Below are 18,304 nucleotides of genomic sequence, written 5' to 3'. Positions count from 1 at the left end.
AGCCCTACCTACCTGCTGATATCATACACAAGATGGATGCTGCCACTGAGTAATAGTACAGCTCAACTGTGTTGGTCCTCTGCAAAAAAAATATTCAAAAATGTTTCTCAGCAAATTTTACACTACAGAATAAACGTTTAACAACTAGTGGTAAAGGATAAGTCTTTGGAGCCAGCCTGGAGCCTGGAGTCTTTGGAGCCTGATCTTGCCTGATAGTCTTTGTATTTGGTTTTCATTTTCTGTCTAATAAAAGAGGATACTCATCAATACTGCCCAATAAGTCTTTTCAACCATTCCCTCCATATTGCTTTGTTTAATCATTCCTATGAAAATGAAGGTGAATAAAGAGGGTACAGCAAATAGCAGTTTCTGTAATTTAAAAGATCTCGTGTTTATTATAGCTTCTTACATGCTCCCTGTGAAAATACTATGCAAAATTTTCCTCTAAAATATGTCAGGGACATAACATGCAGGGCCACCAAGCCATGGGGAAAATTTTGTAAATTGTCCGTTGACCTGCTAATTAGATGATGGCTTTGCTGAAACAAATGCACACGATGCGCACAAAAAAACATCAACAAAAATGCACTTTTAGTGTTGCAATGGGCCAAAATGAGGACAGTTGAGGCCTACGACTGTGCCAAAGGATGATGCACATTACAACTTTTAGTCTATTTTGTCCCAGTATTTCGAGCCAACAGGTAACTTGCCCCGTTTCTTCCCTCCCACAGTTAGTATGCCACTTAAATATGCGTTAGACCTTACTCTTCCATAAAACTTGTAGGATGTTGTTAAATGAAGAAATAACCTAATCCCTACTTTTTTAACATTAAAATTGAGATCTTAGTATCAATTAGCCTTTTCGAGATATGGTGGACACAATAGGATGGCACTGCACGAAGTGGGTATTAAGGCTTTTGAATTTGCCCGGTTTTACCCAAATTGAATACTACCCTCCTATTGTGTGCGCCATACTTCAAAAAGGCTAATGGAAAGCCCATATTTTTCTAATTGACACTGTGAAATAGGATTGAAATAGTGGCCTGAAGAAGGGTAGCGCTAAGTTGCTTTTTGGGGTCCCGGACCCACCAAAATAGAGTTTGGACCCCTGTTTTTAAATTTTTTGCAAGTTCAGGGGTCCCTGCAGACCTCCAGTTTTTCAATCTAGCGCTATTGCAGACATACTATTTATGCTGCATTTGTGCAAATCGGACTCACCAAACTTTACTTCGGACCCCCTACCTATTTATTTTCTGCAAGTTCGGGGGTCCCTGCGGACACTGGAGTGTTTAGTTCTAGCACTACCCCTGGGCCTGAAACAGGATTTTTGTCTGAGTGATGGCTAAGGTCACCTTTCAACCAAGATCATAACACATGTAGTATGTGATGAAATCAGAATACCCTCCTTTAATAAGTTATATAGGGTTAATTTTAAATACTTACACATTCCACTGCCATAGAAGTGAAAATAGCCAAGAGTAATCCAATGAGAAAACAAAATCCACCAAACACATGGAATATCACCTTGACTTCAAATGGTACAGGATCCATGACGGTAAACAAGATGGTGAAACCTGTAAGAAATGATGTAAACATATAATTAAAGACAGATAAAAAGAATTTATCGCGTCTGACGTCATCTGTCAATCAAATTCGTGCACGGTTTGTTTACAAGTGTCGTGATGATGACTTGCTGAACGCGGCGGTATAACCGGGTGCCTTCTTGTTAATTTAGCACCTTCAAACATGCAAACGTTAGGTCTTTATAGTAGGAAACTTTCTTTTGCGAATGCACCATGTCAATAATGCCTAGAAGAGTACGTAATTTTTCGCCATTTGCTGCTATTCCTTTTCTCCGATCAGCACCAGATAGATCGGTCTTCCTTTTACGCGCTATTAACCTGTGTAAACCAATCAAGGATCGTAATTGACAGTGACATCAGACGCGATAAATTCTTTTTATCTCTGTCTTTAATTATAGCTGTTGAATATTTATGACTTTATGAAAAGTGAGGGCCTAACAGCCTTTACGAAACAGATCTGTCAAGACATGTAGTAGTACAAGTCCAAATTTTATGTTTTTGACTTTATATGAATATTCATTAGCTACAGTCAGTACCTTGATACTGTTTATAGACGAAGTTTGTTTGACTTATAATTGGCGAAAATCATTTGGTTTTTGTTACTGCACGCGTCAATAAAGTCCCAACTCACGCTCACATTACTTCACATAAGCATGCGCCAACATATGCAATGTGCAACTAGCGTAAGTGCTGAACCCACCTGTGTGCACACCATTCTATATCAATACAATTTTTTTCCGTCAATTATAAGCCAGAAATACAGTAATAATATATGAGCAGGTGTAAAAAGTTAGAATGAGGCATGCCATTTCTTATTTTGTGTGACAAACCCAGAAATATTACTCACGGCTTGAGCTTTCGCCATCTTGGCTGATGGCTTGATCACAAGAGTTTGTTGTGATCTGGTCCACTGCATTTCCCGCGGAGGTTGGATGCACTCTCACTCCCAGGGTTGAAGGTTGGTTTTAGCCGTCATCGCGGTTGATCGTTTTGGCCCCCTTTCTGCGTATTTGTATTGCTTCTCTAATTCTACGTTTCTCTAATTCTAATTCTAAGTAATATTTCTGGGTTTGTCACACAAAATAAGAAATAGTTTGATCTACAACCTTACTGGAGTACTGATGCATCTGTTTACGGAAGATGAGGCATGGTGCTATTGGCAGTACCAGTAACATTGGAGGGGTGAGATTGAAATGTCATTTCTGAACATAAAACCATTACATGTATGAAGGAAACTAAAGGTGCATGGTACTACACCCCTGGTCAATTTTGTGCCTATTTATGCATTTTTCTCAAAAATGATAGCGCATTGGTGACAAGTAAGATATGTATATTATGGGGGCAAGGACTACAACTACTGCACTGAAAATTTTATTTCTGCACAGACAACAATGTGGAGCTATACAGTCAAAAAATGAGGGAAAACCAATATTTGATCAATAAATCAATAACTACTTGTCTTGAGTCACTGAAATTCCACCGGGGGGGCCACTCAAATATGAGAGTGTACGCATGCGTGACCAAATTTTTTTCGAACACCCCCTAAACAAGTTTTCCTCTGTGAGCAAAATGACCCCCTAAGCAAGTTTTTAGCGCGCTTTCCCAAAAAATTTGACCCCCTAAACAAGTTTTTGTCTAATTTTGACCCCCTAAACAAGTTTTTGTCTAATATTGACCCCCTAAACAAATTTTTGTAGGCCTACTAACTTGCCATTGGACACAAAAAGTCTCCCTGCTTTTCCCCCCCCCCCCCCTCCGGTATACCATACCACTTTAAAATATAAATAATGACACAATGAATTCAGAGTGTACCATGAGGTCTTTCAGATTCGTAGCTTGTTAATTGAATCTGATTGATTCTCGTAAAGTTTTGTGAGAATATAAAATACCTATACACAGCGTAAGTTATCCAGAGGCAACATTATTAACACTATCACATCGTAGTTGGTTCCGAATTCGGCACCTAAAGTTGATTATTGTGTCCCGGTATTGTGTGCCCTTTTCATGCTTTCTACTGCAAATATAATTTCCTAATGTAATCCAGAGAAGGGGAACTCACAAATCTACCAGCAGGAGCCTGTGAGGAATCTATAATAAAGGTCCTGAAAATCTTTTTGAAATACATGATATTTTCGTTTGTCTCCCCGTTTGTCCACTGAACTATATACCCATCACAATTTTATATGACGTCATTAATTATAATTAATATGCACGTTTTTTAAATCTAAATGGTATTTTACATAGAAGTACGAGGCCATGGTTAAATCACATGTATTACGTCATGAAATATATTTGCATAACATAGTGACACTTTAGGTTTGGATACGAACGGAGAATTCCGGCACTGGAATGAACTTTTTTTCGGAATCGGAGTTTCAGCAGATTTGAAAAGCGGATTAAAATGGTACCCTAAATGCGTTACTAACGATTTTAAAACTACCCCTTTTCATGAAAATCACCGTTTTTACCCCCTTAACGCGTCACGCGCGTAACCTGCCCAACCAAGAAAAAACACCCCTTTTCACACATTTTTTTGGTCACGCATGCTTACATCATTATATTTGAGTGCCCCCCCCCGGGAAATTCCACTGTAGTAACTGGATTCCTTGCCCCTATAATATACAAAACTTTTGTTACCAGTGTTTTATTAGTTTTTGAGAAAAATGGAAAAATAGTCACAAATTTATTAAGGGGTGTAGTACCACCTTAAATGAATTGCTTTTGCTGGTGACTTTGAGGTTGGCATTTGGGAGAGCAATTAAGCAATCTCACCTAAAAGCCTAATATTGCATAGTGGGATATTTTTGCTGGGTTAATTTTTTGCAATTTTATCAATTCTGGACAGACGTGGGTGTTTAATTTGTGTTTCCAAACATATTCACATTAAGCACTATGTGTAATAAATATTTTCACTGGGGTTATTAAAATTCCTAGCTCCCTGTTAAACCGCAAAAAAGGTAAAAATTAAACCCCGCGAAAATGTGCCCCTATACAGTATCAGAGAGTGAAATATCAAGCATCTTACCTATCATACCAAATGTGAAGACCACAGATGTTATGAGTAAATCAAACAAATGCTGACCACAGTAGCGAGTTGTATGTTCCCTGTAACAAACATAGACAACAACATATCAAGTTACAGAATTGGTCAGTAAATTGGACATCTATGTATACCTTACATTTCTTAACCCACATTTACATTCAAGTTTAAAGCCCGGGGGGGGGGGGGGCCCCCCCACTTTGGAGGTGACGCGTATGTAGGGCTGTAAGAATCCCCTTTTTCAGCGTTGCTGTCACCCAAAGACCCCATATTTTTTTACGAACACATGTTCTGTCACCCGAAGACCCCCTTTTTTTTCATTTGATCTGTCACCCAAAGACCCTTACAAGTTCAATTTGAACAGCAACTTTCATTTATCACTTATTTTGAAAAAACAAGTGCATTTGCAGCCATTTAGAACTAGAAATTCAATTTTTGAGGTTTCTGTGGCGCTGTTTCGCTCTCACCCAAAGATTCCATTTAAAAAAGGTCATGTTCTCACCCAATGACCCCATATTTTTTACATTTTGCTCTCACCGAATGCCCAAAATTAAGCTCTCACCCAATGACCCCATATTTTTTACATTTTGCTCTCACTGAATGCCCCTTAGTGCGAAAAGCGCCAGCCCTACACCTATATCCATTTCAAATTGAAGTGCCCCCCCTCCCACGGGTTTAAAGAGACATAAAGTTTGTCAGCTGGACATACCAGAGCTACTGAGCCAGGAAATGGGTGGTAACATTTCTATATCGCTCAGCTGACCCACTGCTAAAATGACTTTGAATACTGGAACAAATCTGCATGAAGCGCGCATATATTTGCAATTTTATCACTACATGTGTAAAATGAGTAAAAATTGGGACAGTTGTGGCCTAAAACCGAGACAAAGATGCACATTGCAAGATTCCCCTGTATTTCGAGCTGGGGAAACTCCCCCCACCCTCTGTCAAGCTACACAACCAGGGATGTATCTACGGCGGGTGGTGGTGGGCGGCAGAGCCCGGCACTCAGATTTAGAGCCCACCACTGATAAACAATTTAAGCTCTAGCACTCAGTACTCAAGTGTCAAAAATTGCAAAATAACATAGAATTTGGCCAAGCCAATTTCACAAAAAATCCTTTAAATACCACCTGGCACTAAAATTTCTCTAGCTACAACCCTGTAAACAACACTGGTGGCAAGAAAGGTCTACATTTAAGGGGTGTTCAGGTACAGCCTTGATGATAACATAATCTGATCTATCTTACCTGCTCAATATAAATATTTGTGGAAATAGCAGTGCAAATGCAAAAAGAATCAGGATGAATTGTCTGCAAAATCAAAATCAAAATAAGAGTACTGTTACAAACAACATTACATGCTGCAATAAGAATACTTTTATAAACTGGGCTGTAATTATGGTAAGTACACTTGAAAAACTAACTAACTAAAGGAGATATAGCACCATAATGTAAGATCATATTGAGGTTTACTATTTAAAAGTAAATGAACAGATAAACTTGAATCAACTGATATACAAAGCAGCACAAGATAAAATTTCACAGGAATAAAAACACACAAACAGGCAGGAGTCAAATGAATAAGAATAACACAAGAATAATATTTTACAGTGAATTTAAGATTCTTAGAATTTTGAAATCTATCAATTTGTTACTTTTTTTACCTAAAGTTAAATTAATTTCATGGATTTGGCCTTTATCACCTATATAATTTGTTTTAGAAAGGATTTTGCAAGTTGCAAGTTTCTATGGGTTGTGCGGTGCCTCCCTGCCCTGAATCCCATCCCACTCACTGATGGTAAACAGTAAGAAATCATTGAAAAATCTTTTTTAAAGGCACCCACGTACTAATAAGTTTTTTGAACATCAAAATCAATGGAAACAAGTTTCCACCGTAAAGAGAGTGGATAATAAGCCCTGTACTTACATTTTAAGACGGTTACTCTTTGGAAACCATCTGATCAGATGAAATGTTAAGTGAGGGAAGGTATACCACCACATGATGGCAATGTGAGCTTGCACACTAGAAGCACTAATAAACCTGTGAATATAACAGAAGTTACTTAATTACAAGGTGAATCAAAGTTGAACAACTGAATTCAGAATGGAACTTGGCTTTCTTCATCAACCATTTCATTACTAACACTCCAGCAGTGGCGGCGCCACCGAGGGGCATGGGGGGGAAATTCCCCAGTCAGGAACTCTCTCCCCGAAAAAATTCCTGGCGCCGCCACTGCACTCCAGTCTCTATGTCTACAGAACCAGAGCTAGTGCACAACTTCAAGCTCCTACTTTCCTCTTTGCAACTTTTGTAGAAAATGCACCATGACCTTTGACATCTCATCTAACATCTCATCCACTTATAACTTAGGCCTAGTCCGAATAATCAGACCCAGAACAAAATATTCATTTCTGACGTGATCGTGTACTGGGTCTGAACTGTTTCCATATGAAATCTTGATGGCAAATTGGACAATAGAAGCACATGGTTCTACATGACAGCTTTTTAATCCCTATTCATGTTACGTGAATCACGCTATTGTGGACCATCCTTCTGATACTTGTCAGTGTTTGGACAAGCGGAACGGCCTTTTGTCTACCTCTCTGTTTGTAAACAAACCAGGAGGTCGAAATCGTCCTCCTCGCCGAATACGAAAGTCAGCGTAATAGTACAGCACTGAACTTAGGCCCTGGTAGGGACAGGCACATCTGAGCGAGGGCGCTATTTATTTTACTTGATAATAAAGCCCTATGTAAATCTGTGCCATTTTGTGCCACTGAAAACACCATTTTTGGAGAAAATGATGGATAAAACCAAAATTAATCTGTTTCAGATGCTCTAGTTTGCATTGACAACAGATTCAATGCCTTAGGAAGCAGAATGCAACATTGACTTCACTTTTGAATATTTTTTTCTGTGAGATATGCCTTGAGGAAAATCACCATTTTGGTCAAAAAGGGGTCAAAAGGGGCATTTTGGGAAAAAATTCTATTTTGACCCAAAATTCATCTTCTGACAAAAGGGAAACATGGTTTGACAAAAACTTTCATCCTTTTCACATAACAATTCCAGTTTACTTATTTGCTGGGAGAAAGCACTTCTTTGTTATCGCTTGGGAAAAATCATTGTTTTTGCCTAAAATGGGCCCAAAATGGCCGAAAAATGGCCAAATTTGACCAAAATTAGCACAAAAATCACTTTTTTACCACCTTAAAATTTGAATTTTCATACAACATTTCACAGATGTGTTGAAAATGATAACATACATAATATTCAACAAAAATTAGATTAAGGTGGTAATGGAGTCATTTTCTAGAAATTAGGAAATGCTTTGAACATGTTTTAAGCAGATTATTTGAGTAGGGTAAAGTACACTGATCAATATGCCTTTTGTTTGAAGCAAATCGGACATACAGTTTCCATAATACATCAAATTATATTTTCTTTGTATCTTATTGTTTTTATCAATAATCAATACAGTTAATGAGCTAAAAAGGACTGTAAAGGCTCATTAATATGTAATTTTTGCCAATATTTTGCTAAAAACCAATGCATAAATGTTCATGGTACTTTTATTTTACATACTTTTGCCCTGAAACTTGGTCAAAGTGTTTCTAATAGGTTCTAATGTATTATATAGTGAAGCCGCCCCCTAATTAGCATATTTGCATAATTAATGAGCTAATTTGCATAAATGCTAATTAATTATGCAATTTAGGGCGGCTTGCTCATTAATTATGCATAAATTATCTGGAAGTCATTGGGAACACTTTGACAAAGTTTGAAACCAATATTCTATTAAATAAAAATGTTATGAACATTTATGCATTGAATTTTAGCAAAATATTGGCAAAAATTACATATTAATGAGCACTTTCAAGTCATATTAGCTCATTAACTGTATTGATTATTGATAAAAACAATACAATACAAAGAAATTTAAAATGTATGTATTATGAAAACCGTATGTCCGATTAGTTTCAACAACAAAAGGCATATTGATCAGTGTTCTCTGCCCTACTCAATTAATATGTTTAAAACATGAACAGAGCACTTCCAAAATGCCTCCAATACCACCTTAAATTACAGTGAAAACAAAAAATTGACAGGGGGGCACAAAAATTATCAAGTCCCCCCCATGCACTCCTATGGTAGGCCTAAGTCTTATCAGAGAAAATGGCCCAATGTTCCGAGTGACCAGGGTTCGGTTTTTGCCGGCAAAAACCTGTTTTTGCCGACAAAGTGGCAATAACTGGCAAAAACCTGTTTTTGCCAGTTTTTGCCTGGTTTAAACCGGCAAAAATGGCAAAAACTGGCAAAAACTTAATGTATAGTCACTCAAATGTTAACAAGTACACAGAAAGCTCATAATAGTCCCAAACAAAAATGTTTGGTAGACTCATAACGGTGCGATCTTACCTTTCCGATGTTGATTAAGATACTTCTTGCATCGATCCCGAGATGCGGAAAAACCAATAGTCATTTTGTCCCACATAAATGAATAAATAACAAAAAACCCGATCCCCGGTGGACTCACCCAAAAGGTGACGTCACACCATATGATAAATCCCTTATCCGACTTGGGATCCCCTACTCGGACCAAACTTGTAGGGGTGGCGGGGTCGGGATAATCAACATCGGAAAGGTAAGATCGCACCGGTTATGAGTCTACCAAACATTTTTGTTTGGGACTAGACTCAGTACACCGGTCGATCTTACCGTTTCGATGTTGATTAAGATACTTCTTGCATCAACATCTGAAAGATCGATCTAGCAAGTAACCGACGGATGGAGGTACAAGATTGGTCAGCATCTGATCAGGGATCGGGAGCGGGTAACGATTGTTTTTCGCGAGGTCAGAAATATTTTCCCCCAACGGTCGGGAAAACAAAAAGGACCACGCGATCACAGACATAAACCTCCTTACTTAATAAGTTTGGTGGTTAAGAATAGCGACACTGGTTCTTACCATGCTGAGTATTCTGTATATTCTTAACACCTGGTACCCTTACACCACCGTATTATGATCGCCGAACAATGTCCCGGTAAACCTCCCGCCCGTCTCTGATTACTAACGTAAGCGGAAGTATCGTGAGAGAAGGGCGAAGGTGGCTTCCGGGACACCGCCTGCTAGATCTCCTCAAGGGACAACCGAACGGTTTACCCAAGATGATGAGATAGCTCGTGTCGAGTGGGTCGTGGGACGCGAAACCTTCGCGATCCCCCGGACCCCACCAACACCTGGACCAGCCATTGCGACAGCGGCTGGACCGAAAGGCTCTGTAAGGGTGATGAATGCGGTCGTGAGTCCCTCGCAAGGCTTGTGTTCGGAAGAAATAGTGCTGCAGCGCCTTATCGGACACCCCAGCCTATCTTTGGCTTCAGCCGAACCTTGCCCAACCCTGGGTATTGGAGAGGGACGAATGTCGGTATGCACCGCGCCCGTCCGTAGTCCCGAGAACAGAGCGCCGAAACACTGTCGCTCCAGTGCCTGTGAACACGCAAGCCAACCCCGAGACCGTGTGCAACTCAGCACCGCCGTCCGAAATAACGCCAAACCGGAAAGCCATCTTGAGAGTTACGTATTTAAGCGTCGCTTTTGACGGAAGGTCAAAAGGGTGACCCTTAAAGTAATCTAAGACTGTGTTGGGATCCCTTAGGAGGATCACTTTCCTTTTGGTAGACACTCGTTGAACATACCGTCGAGGCGTAGACTAATAAGGTAACCATCGGTTATGATAGTCGACCGTCTCGAAACCTCGGTGAATGGAGAGGACAGCTGACTTATAGCTGGCCCCAGTGGCCCGCTGAAGTCTTGCTTGGAACTTTTCTGTCAGAAACTCCGGAACTAGAAGCACAGAGGCTCTAGCGGGAGAGCTATTTGTCTCATTGCACCAAGCGTAGTATGGAGCCAGACTCTGGCTATACGTACGGAGGGTAGACTTCCGTCTAGCCCCGGCGATGAAAAAAACAGCTTCTGATGAAAAGTATCCCTCCGCTGCTGCGTTCCTGGTAAGGGCCATGCAGCTAACTGCAGGTGCTCTAGTGATAGACTGGTACCTCCGCTCCGGGCATCCGGAGTAGATCTGGTACCTCGGGGAGTGCCAGCGGCCTTGCCGCTAGCAGAATGACAATGCAGTCTTCCCACCCGATCTTGGTCACCACCCTCATGAGTAGTGAGATCGGAGTGTCATCCCTCCCCAGTCTATGGACAGAGCGTGCGCGGTGAATGCTTGGGGGTCCGCGACCCTTGAGCAGTACACCGGCAGTGGATGATTGCGATGAGATGCGAACAGATCTTTCGAGGGGTGGTACATCCCCTTGAAGATCGTCTGAGCAACCTGCGGAGCAAGGGACCATTCTGCTGGTCCCGACACCCTTCCTCGTGACAGATTGTGCGCGAGGATGCTGGTGACACCCGCGATGTGTATCGCTCTCATCGTAATCTGCCTGAACTTGCACCACCCTATCAGGTGTCGTGCATGCAGGCTCAATCGTGGTGGCCCGGAGTCCCCTTGTCTGTTGGGGTAGGCTACCACGGTTGTGTTATCCGTCAGGACAACGGTATGTGATTCCACGATCACCTCCTCGTGAGCGAGGGAGGTTGATGTGAAACTCTGTCTCTATGGCCCCCATAGGCCCGAGACGGAGTCTCCGTGGATGTGGACCCCCCAGCCCCGTTTTGACGCTATGGTCTTCACTACGTGACATACCGGGGGTGCAGGAAACCTGACACCCTGGGTCAAATTGGGCTGATGGGTCCACCACCAGAGTTCCTCTCGCGCGATCTCCGACAACGGAACCGCGAGGGATATTGGTGACGACTGGGCCTGCAAGCAGGCTAGAAGGTGTAGTTGGGTAAGCCTAACGTAGAAACGGCAGTACAGTACGAGGTCTACCATACTGGCCATTAGGCCTACCACCTTCATCCATGCCACAGCGGGTTTTGCCCGAGACTCGGCCAAGAGTCAGGCACACCGCACCATGTTCGTCACCCGCTCGGGTGAGAGCACCGCGAACCCCTCCGTGAGGGTGATCTGGGCCCCTACAATAGTGGTGTCTGCGTCGGGACCACGCTGGACTTTTTTGAGCTGATCAAAAAATCCAGGGTCCCGCACCCTACGGACTATCAACCCCATGAGACCCGTAGTCTTCAGTGGAGTGCGTCCGTATATGAGCCAAACGTCCAGGTAGCAACTGATGTTGACACCCCTGTGCTTCAGGTATGCGCTGCCACCGCTCTGACCAAGAGTGTTAAACACCCTGGGAGAGATGGACAGGCGGATGGCGGTATCAAAACTGGTAATTTTGATCCTGTACCTAGAAGCGCAGATGCCTCCGATCTTGAGAGGCGATTGGCATATGCAGATAGGCGTCCGAGAGATCTAGCGATGCTGTTCCCATGCCCCTGATGGGGCAGGTTAGCACCGAGGCGAGAGTCCCCATTCTGAACCTCTTGGGCCTGAAGAACGTGTTCAACAGCCTGCGGTTCCGGATGGGGCTCCCGTCGCCGGTCTTCCTTGGAGCCAATGGCTCCAAGATCACCCGTAGAACGGGGGGTAGACCGGGACAATCGCCCGCTTCGTGAGAAGCTGTGTGATCCCTGTCAGTAGTGCCCGACGCTGGGGGCCGTCTGACGGCACTACTGTGGACCTCTGAAATGTGCAGGCGAATGTGGGGAGACTGGGTTGCCAGTCGGTAACCCCCACTCACCACTGACCATACCCAGGCGCTCAAAGAGATGGTTTCCCACCTCTGGGTGAAAGCCATAAGCGGTCGCCCACTGGGAGATCCCCTGTGGAAAAACCGCTGAGCCCCCAGGAATGCTCTGCCTAGCTTCCCTTGGAAGAGCGCTTGCTCTTCTTCGGGCTTGCCAGCTGTTCCTGTGCTACCCTTGCGCCTCCCAGAAATGGGTGCTACAGAGGTAGTGGGCTCGGGTACTGTTGGTGGTGCACGGCCTGCTGAAGTCGGAGCTCCTACCCATGGTAAGGGCAGTTTCCGACTTCTTCAGAGTGCTCCCGTTAGTAGCTTCTTTGCACGGTCCTCCACCGTAGCGCAGAAGCATCCAAAGAGAAAAAGGACCCTGCCTTTCCATCGCGTTGAGCGATTGGAGTGGCAGGCCCCTCCCCCCGGCGCTGAGTGGACACCCTATGGGCTAGGCCCCTGGAGCTCTCGTTGAGGCTAGCTGTTAGCACCGCTAATAGGCTCACCTCGCGGAAGAGCTCAGATGTTGTCTGAGCGTGATACGCTTGACGACATCTGGGTCCCTCTCGGATCCCCTCAGGTAGGTCCCGTGGTGCTCCCGCGTTACACGCAGAGGAAGCGTGCAAGCACGCGGCGTCATAGCTCTACTGAGCGCGGCAGCCCTACGATATCTACCCGTGAGGTTTGCCGGGAATGAGAGTGCAGGCGGCCCCTGTGAGGAAGCAGCAGCTGAGCATCCTACTGAAAGGATCCCTGGTCCTCCTCCATGGACTCCCCATAGGGGGTGTCCGGAGGAAGATCAGTGCTGTTGCTCCCCTCGCGGGGCAGCGGGGGAAGGAGAATGTAGTCACTACCGGACTCAGCTTCCGACTCCTTTCCCTCGCCCACAGTATCCGTATCATGCTCCGATGATGACGGTAACTGAGGACGGGCATCTGAAAGCGGGTAAGAAGGCATAACCACTGTGTGGCTCGCCGACTACCTGCCAGCAGAAGAGGGAGTACTCCCGCAAGACCCTGAGGTATCCGCCATGGCACCACTGGGTCCGATGCACTCGCAGCCGTCGTCCTAGCGCTAGCAGCACGGGCCTACCCTGATCAAGATCTGGGTTAGCCCCATGCCGGCTGGCCTGGTCAACAGCTGATGTTGGTACTGCGTGGCCATCGCTAGGCGACACTTGCCACGGTGCTAGGCCGTGGAAGAAACACCCTGCGGCGGGTACCCCGGGGCATACCCAGCCGGCAGCTGACCCTGAAAGGATCCGCCACCAGGGTAACCCCATGGTACTGCAGTACCAGCACCGCCTCCCCCCCCCCCCTTGTTGCCACAGAGACTGTGGCGACTAAGGCGGGTGCTGCGGTACCCGGTGCGGTATCAGCGTGGGTACCCTTGAGGGTTCCCAACTGTGGACCGCTGTACCCTCGCCACACTGCGTTCCCTGTTTGGGGAATCAAGCTGTGTGCTGGCGTGGTACCGGCGCGGTACTAGCATGGGTACCCGTGAGGGTTCCCGGTTGTGTACCGCTGTATGCGTGGTTCCAGCGTAGGTGCCCGTGAGGGCTCCCGGCTGTGTACCACTGTACCCATGCCTCACTGCGTTCCCCGCAAGGGGATCAAGCCGTGTGTAGGGGTACCCCGCTATACCGACTGTCCCTTGGCTAGAGGGAGCTTGCCTAGTACCACGGGTAGCTGAGCGTGCATACCCCCGATCAATCACCTCGCCACCTGAATAGGCAGCGTCAATCAATGGAGCTATGCCCTGTTGATTTGACAGTGATCGATCAAGAGAGGGTAATTGACCCATTGACGATAATGGATCACCCACGCTCCGCTGGCTCTCGAGGACATAAGTGGGTTGTTGATCAGCTAGGCTGTTCAAGCTACTTACTGTACCCTCTAGAGCTTCGCCCAAGGTCGCTGTGTGTGGCGGACCACTCACGGCAGCTATGGGCGGGTGCATAGCGGCTACCACTGAAGTCAAGCCGTAGCTCGTCTTTGTAGCTGCCACCGAATGCACCTGGGTCGCTGTCCCGTGAGAGACTGCGAGCCCAACCCCTGAATAATCGCCAGCCAGTCCCTGTGGACAGCCAGCAGCTATTCTAGGGCCCAGGGTATCACTCGGCGGTCCCGCCATGGAACGCTGCCGTGTGACAACCCCAGTTGGTTCTGCTAAGACTACACCCACAGCGTTAGCCGCGGTATCGTCCCTGCTGAACCCATGCATGCTAGGGTTCAACCCAGGCCAGCCCGGGGTACCCTTGCATGCTGCCCGTCGCTGGCTACTACTGTGGCTGTTTGAGCCCGTAGATATGCCTGCAACAGACGGGTGTCCTCCTGCTAAAAACCCGTGAGGATTTTTGGCTAGAGGACTGGTATCCTCCTGCTACAAAACCCGCTAGGGTTTTCGCTGGTGGTTACCGCTCTGCTGCCTGCTACTTTGCTCCGACGTATAGTCAGTGCTTTCGCTGGCTGCTGAGCCTTTGGACGCGCTAGCACTCCCACGAAGGAACCGCCTGCTTGCCCGGGACCGGAGCCCCTTAAGCAGACCTGCCATGACCCATAGGGGCTGTCACAGCAGAATCTACCGATCGACTGGTATCCTCCTGCTGCAAAACCCGCTAGGGTTTTCGCTGGTGGTTACCGCTCTGCTGCCTGCTACTTTGCTCCGACGTATAGTCAGTGCTTTCGCTGGCTGCTGAGCCTTTGGACGCGCTTAGCAGTCCCGAAGGAACCGCCTGCTTGTCCGGGGACCGGAGCCCCCTTAAGCAGACCTGCCATGACCCATAGGGGCTGTCACAGCAGAATCCACCGTATCGACCTTACCAGTGCCCTTGGTAGATTTCTTCTTCGTCTTATGGCGATGATGGAGCCTATCCCAATCGTCAAGCTGGAACTCGGAGAGTCCTAAGCAAAATAAAGACATCTAGAAGATCGTGAGCACTCCCTGTGGGTGAAACAGAGCGGGTGTGGGTCCCGCTCCGTCACCAGGGAAGGGCAAGCCCGACAGGGCCGAGGCGAATCGAGGAGAAAAGGGAGGGGGCACTACCCCCCAACACGCGACTCAAGCCCAGTAAGCAAACCTGAGCACGGAGGCTGGTCGCTAACGTTAGTGGTAAAGTAAGGACTGGCTAACTTTATTACTAAAATGTCAGACGGGTCCCTACCAATCCCCACCGTATGAATATCTGATTAACTCGTCTTATCGGACGGTAATGAAGACATAACGATAGAGAAATCACCCTAACATAGCAACAATAACCTACCGTACATGAAATACAATGTGTATGTACAAACATCTATTGTAACTTACAGGCTGCAATGGTTGTTTTACGTGGGAAACAAAATGAATGGCGTCAACGAGCGGCCATTTTGAATTGCTCGTGTGTCCCGTATACAAACGGAGGCACGATATGTAGCTAAGTTTTGGATCGTTTTTTGTCACTTTTTCGTTCCAGAAAATGCCGTCAAAACTATCCTCAGCCGAACAATACCGGTTTGGTTTTACCTAAGGTGTGAAACTACAACCGTATATCTCGCCTTGGTCGAGAAATTGATACACAGTGCTATGAACAATCGATAGGCACGTCTGTGTCAGTCGGAGACCAAGGAGGATAAGGCACTATCATATGGCGTGACGTCACCTTTTGGGTGAGTCCACCGGGGATCGGGTTTTTTTGTTATTTATTCATTTATGTGGGACAAAATGACTATTGGTTTTTCCGCATCTCGGGATCGATGCAAGAAGTATCTTAATCAACATTGGAAACGGTAAGATCGACCGGTGTACTGAGTCACAGTAAACAGTAAACATACAACTTTTAATGAATCATTCAACTTATTTTTTGTCTCATCAAGTCCTTAAAATGAGTTTTGAATTTGAATTTGATATGCCAGATTTCAGTTAAATGCACTAAGTGAGCAATGAAAATGCATGCCTTTAATTTCTTAATATGTTATTTTTAATTACAAAATCTGGCCTTGTTACACTCCGGAAAATAATTTTTAATTTAATTTAATTTTTAATTTAATAATTCATTTTGAGATCAAAAATCACTTTTTTAGTTTTTGCTATTTTTTCCTGCAAAAACTGGCAAAAACTGTTTTTGCCAAGGCTAGCGGTTAAAACCGTGGTTAAAACCGCGTTTTTTTCCACCTGCGGCAAAAACCTGCGAACCCTGGTTCCGACAGTAATTTCGTCATAACTTCACTTATACACATGTCACTTGTATGACCCACCCTATGACCCCCGGGAGTGGTGAGTCACTTTACATAGGTGCGTCGGATTTAACTATACCATGACCCACATGTGCGTCTAAACAATGACTGACATTTGCCGACAATGACTGAGCCCCTGGTCAAAATTGTGACGCACATGTTAAGGATTATGACTGTCCTCATGACCCAAATTTCACTCACCATTTTAGGCATTTAGGTATTTTGACTGACACTGATGCGCCTAACCATTGACGCACCTAGGTAAAGTGACTGACACTGACGCACCCCTCGGGGTATGTTGTGACGCACATATTGAGTAAATGACCGTAGGGGAGATTGGGGTTAGTTGAAACATTTTTTCACAAAATCGTCTTTTTAACGCAAACCGATTACTTTCAAGAAACACTAACCATATCAGTATAAACATATACATACATGCTACAAATACAGCCTTAAATTTTATTGGACCTGCTTATGATTATTCATATAATCCAATTTGAAAATTTGAAAAAGTGTTTCAACTAACCCCACCCCTGGGGTAAGTTGAAACATAGGGTGGGGTTAGTTGAAACATGGCTTGTAAAAATTTCAAAATAATTATTATTGTGTTGTTAGGGTTATACTTCCCTTGAAGGCACCCTTTAACATACAATCAGTGTGAAAAAATGAATAAATAAATATGTGGGAGCTGGTCAATACTTTGGACACAAGGTGACGAGTGTCACCATGGACAAAAATATGAGAAGCCTAAAATATTATAAAATGTACTTTCTGTGTGCACTTTTTGCTTGTATTATTGCTTTTAACCATATTAAAGCAATATTGAAGAAATGGTAAACATGTTACAAATTTTAAAAAGTCAGATTTTTAACCATATTTTTCTATGCGATTTCCATGTGTCAACTAACCACACCTCAAAAGTTTCAACTAACCCCGATGCCTATTTTTACATTTCAAAGTTCATTACACAAAATAAGAAATACAATAAAACTTTTATTTAACATTATTCTGGGACTTACTACTAGTGCTTATGATACTCAAAAAATAATCCCCTGAATCTTCAAACAACATGGAGATAACGCATCTTTTCTGAGGGGTATAAAAATTAGTCAGCAAGTCAAAAAACAGATATTCCTTTCCCAAGCCAACACTGGTGGGGCATCAGTGCTGTTGCTAATTTGGTGGATGACCCTTATAGTCCTGGCCCTAGCTAGAACCCGGCCTACACCGGATAGGGCAGAGATTTTGACACTTGATTTGGGTTATTGGACCTTTGAGGTTAACGAATCACAGAGGTGCTTTTTGTAAAGCGGCTAATTCGAGAAATCCAAGATGGCCGCATGCCATTTTGAAAATTTTAAATTTTAGTTTTCACTCAATATTCATGTGTAATACATCATTCTATAGGTTTTTGCATACAAGGAATCAATTTCTGACATTATTTTTATGATTGAAGGTCAGTATAACATGTTTACATTCAAAATGGCCGCCAAATGGTTGCCAAAAGATGGGGTTTTCATTAAAATGTATTTAGAATTCAATATTTTAACTTATTTGATGTTAAAAATAACCATGGGTTGCTGATATATGGTCAGTTGTCTATGTCATTTCTATCATCTCCTGGATATGTTTAAAAATCAAAATGGCTGCCAAAATGGCCGCCAAAATCGACTTTTTTCATTAAAATGTGTTACAGGAGTATTATGAAGTACCAGATTTACAATGAAATGGTGCCAAACATTGTGTTCTTTTGTATTCAA

At 44.2% G+C, this 18,304-nt stretch overlaps 1 protein-coding gene across 1 annotated transcript in view; it reads right to left on the bottom strand.

Moving 5' to 3' along the window:
• The window catches only part of LOC140157346 (uncharacterized), a 29,796-nt gene that overhangs the window by 3,173 nt on the left and 8,319 nt on the right, over positions 1 to 18,304 (bottom strand). Inside the window, exons 2-6 of the mRNA XM_072180510.1 lie at positions 6,553 to 6,666; positions 5,874 to 5,936; positions 4,609 to 4,688; positions 1,444 to 1,574; positions 13 to 79 (exon numbers count right to left, since the gene is read on the bottom strand). Of these exons, the coding sequence (XP_072036611.1) occupies positions 13 to 79; positions 1,444 to 1,574; positions 4,609 to 4,688; positions 5,874 to 5,936; positions 6,553 to 6,666 (455 nt within the window). The remainder of the gene's footprint in view (positions 1 to 12; positions 80 to 1,443; positions 1,575 to 4,608; positions 4,689 to 5,873; positions 5,937 to 6,552; positions 6,667 to 18,304) is intronic.

This window comes from Amphiura filiformis, chromosome 7 (assembly GCF_039555335.1).
Source record: "Amphiura filiformis chromosome 7, Afil_fr2py, whole genome shotgun sequence".
Taxonomy (NCBI): domain Eukaryota; kingdom Metazoa; phylum Echinodermata; class Ophiuroidea; order Amphilepidida; family Amphiuridae; genus Amphiura; species Amphiura filiformis.
This window is presented reverse-complemented; position numbering and strand designations above follow the sequence as displayed.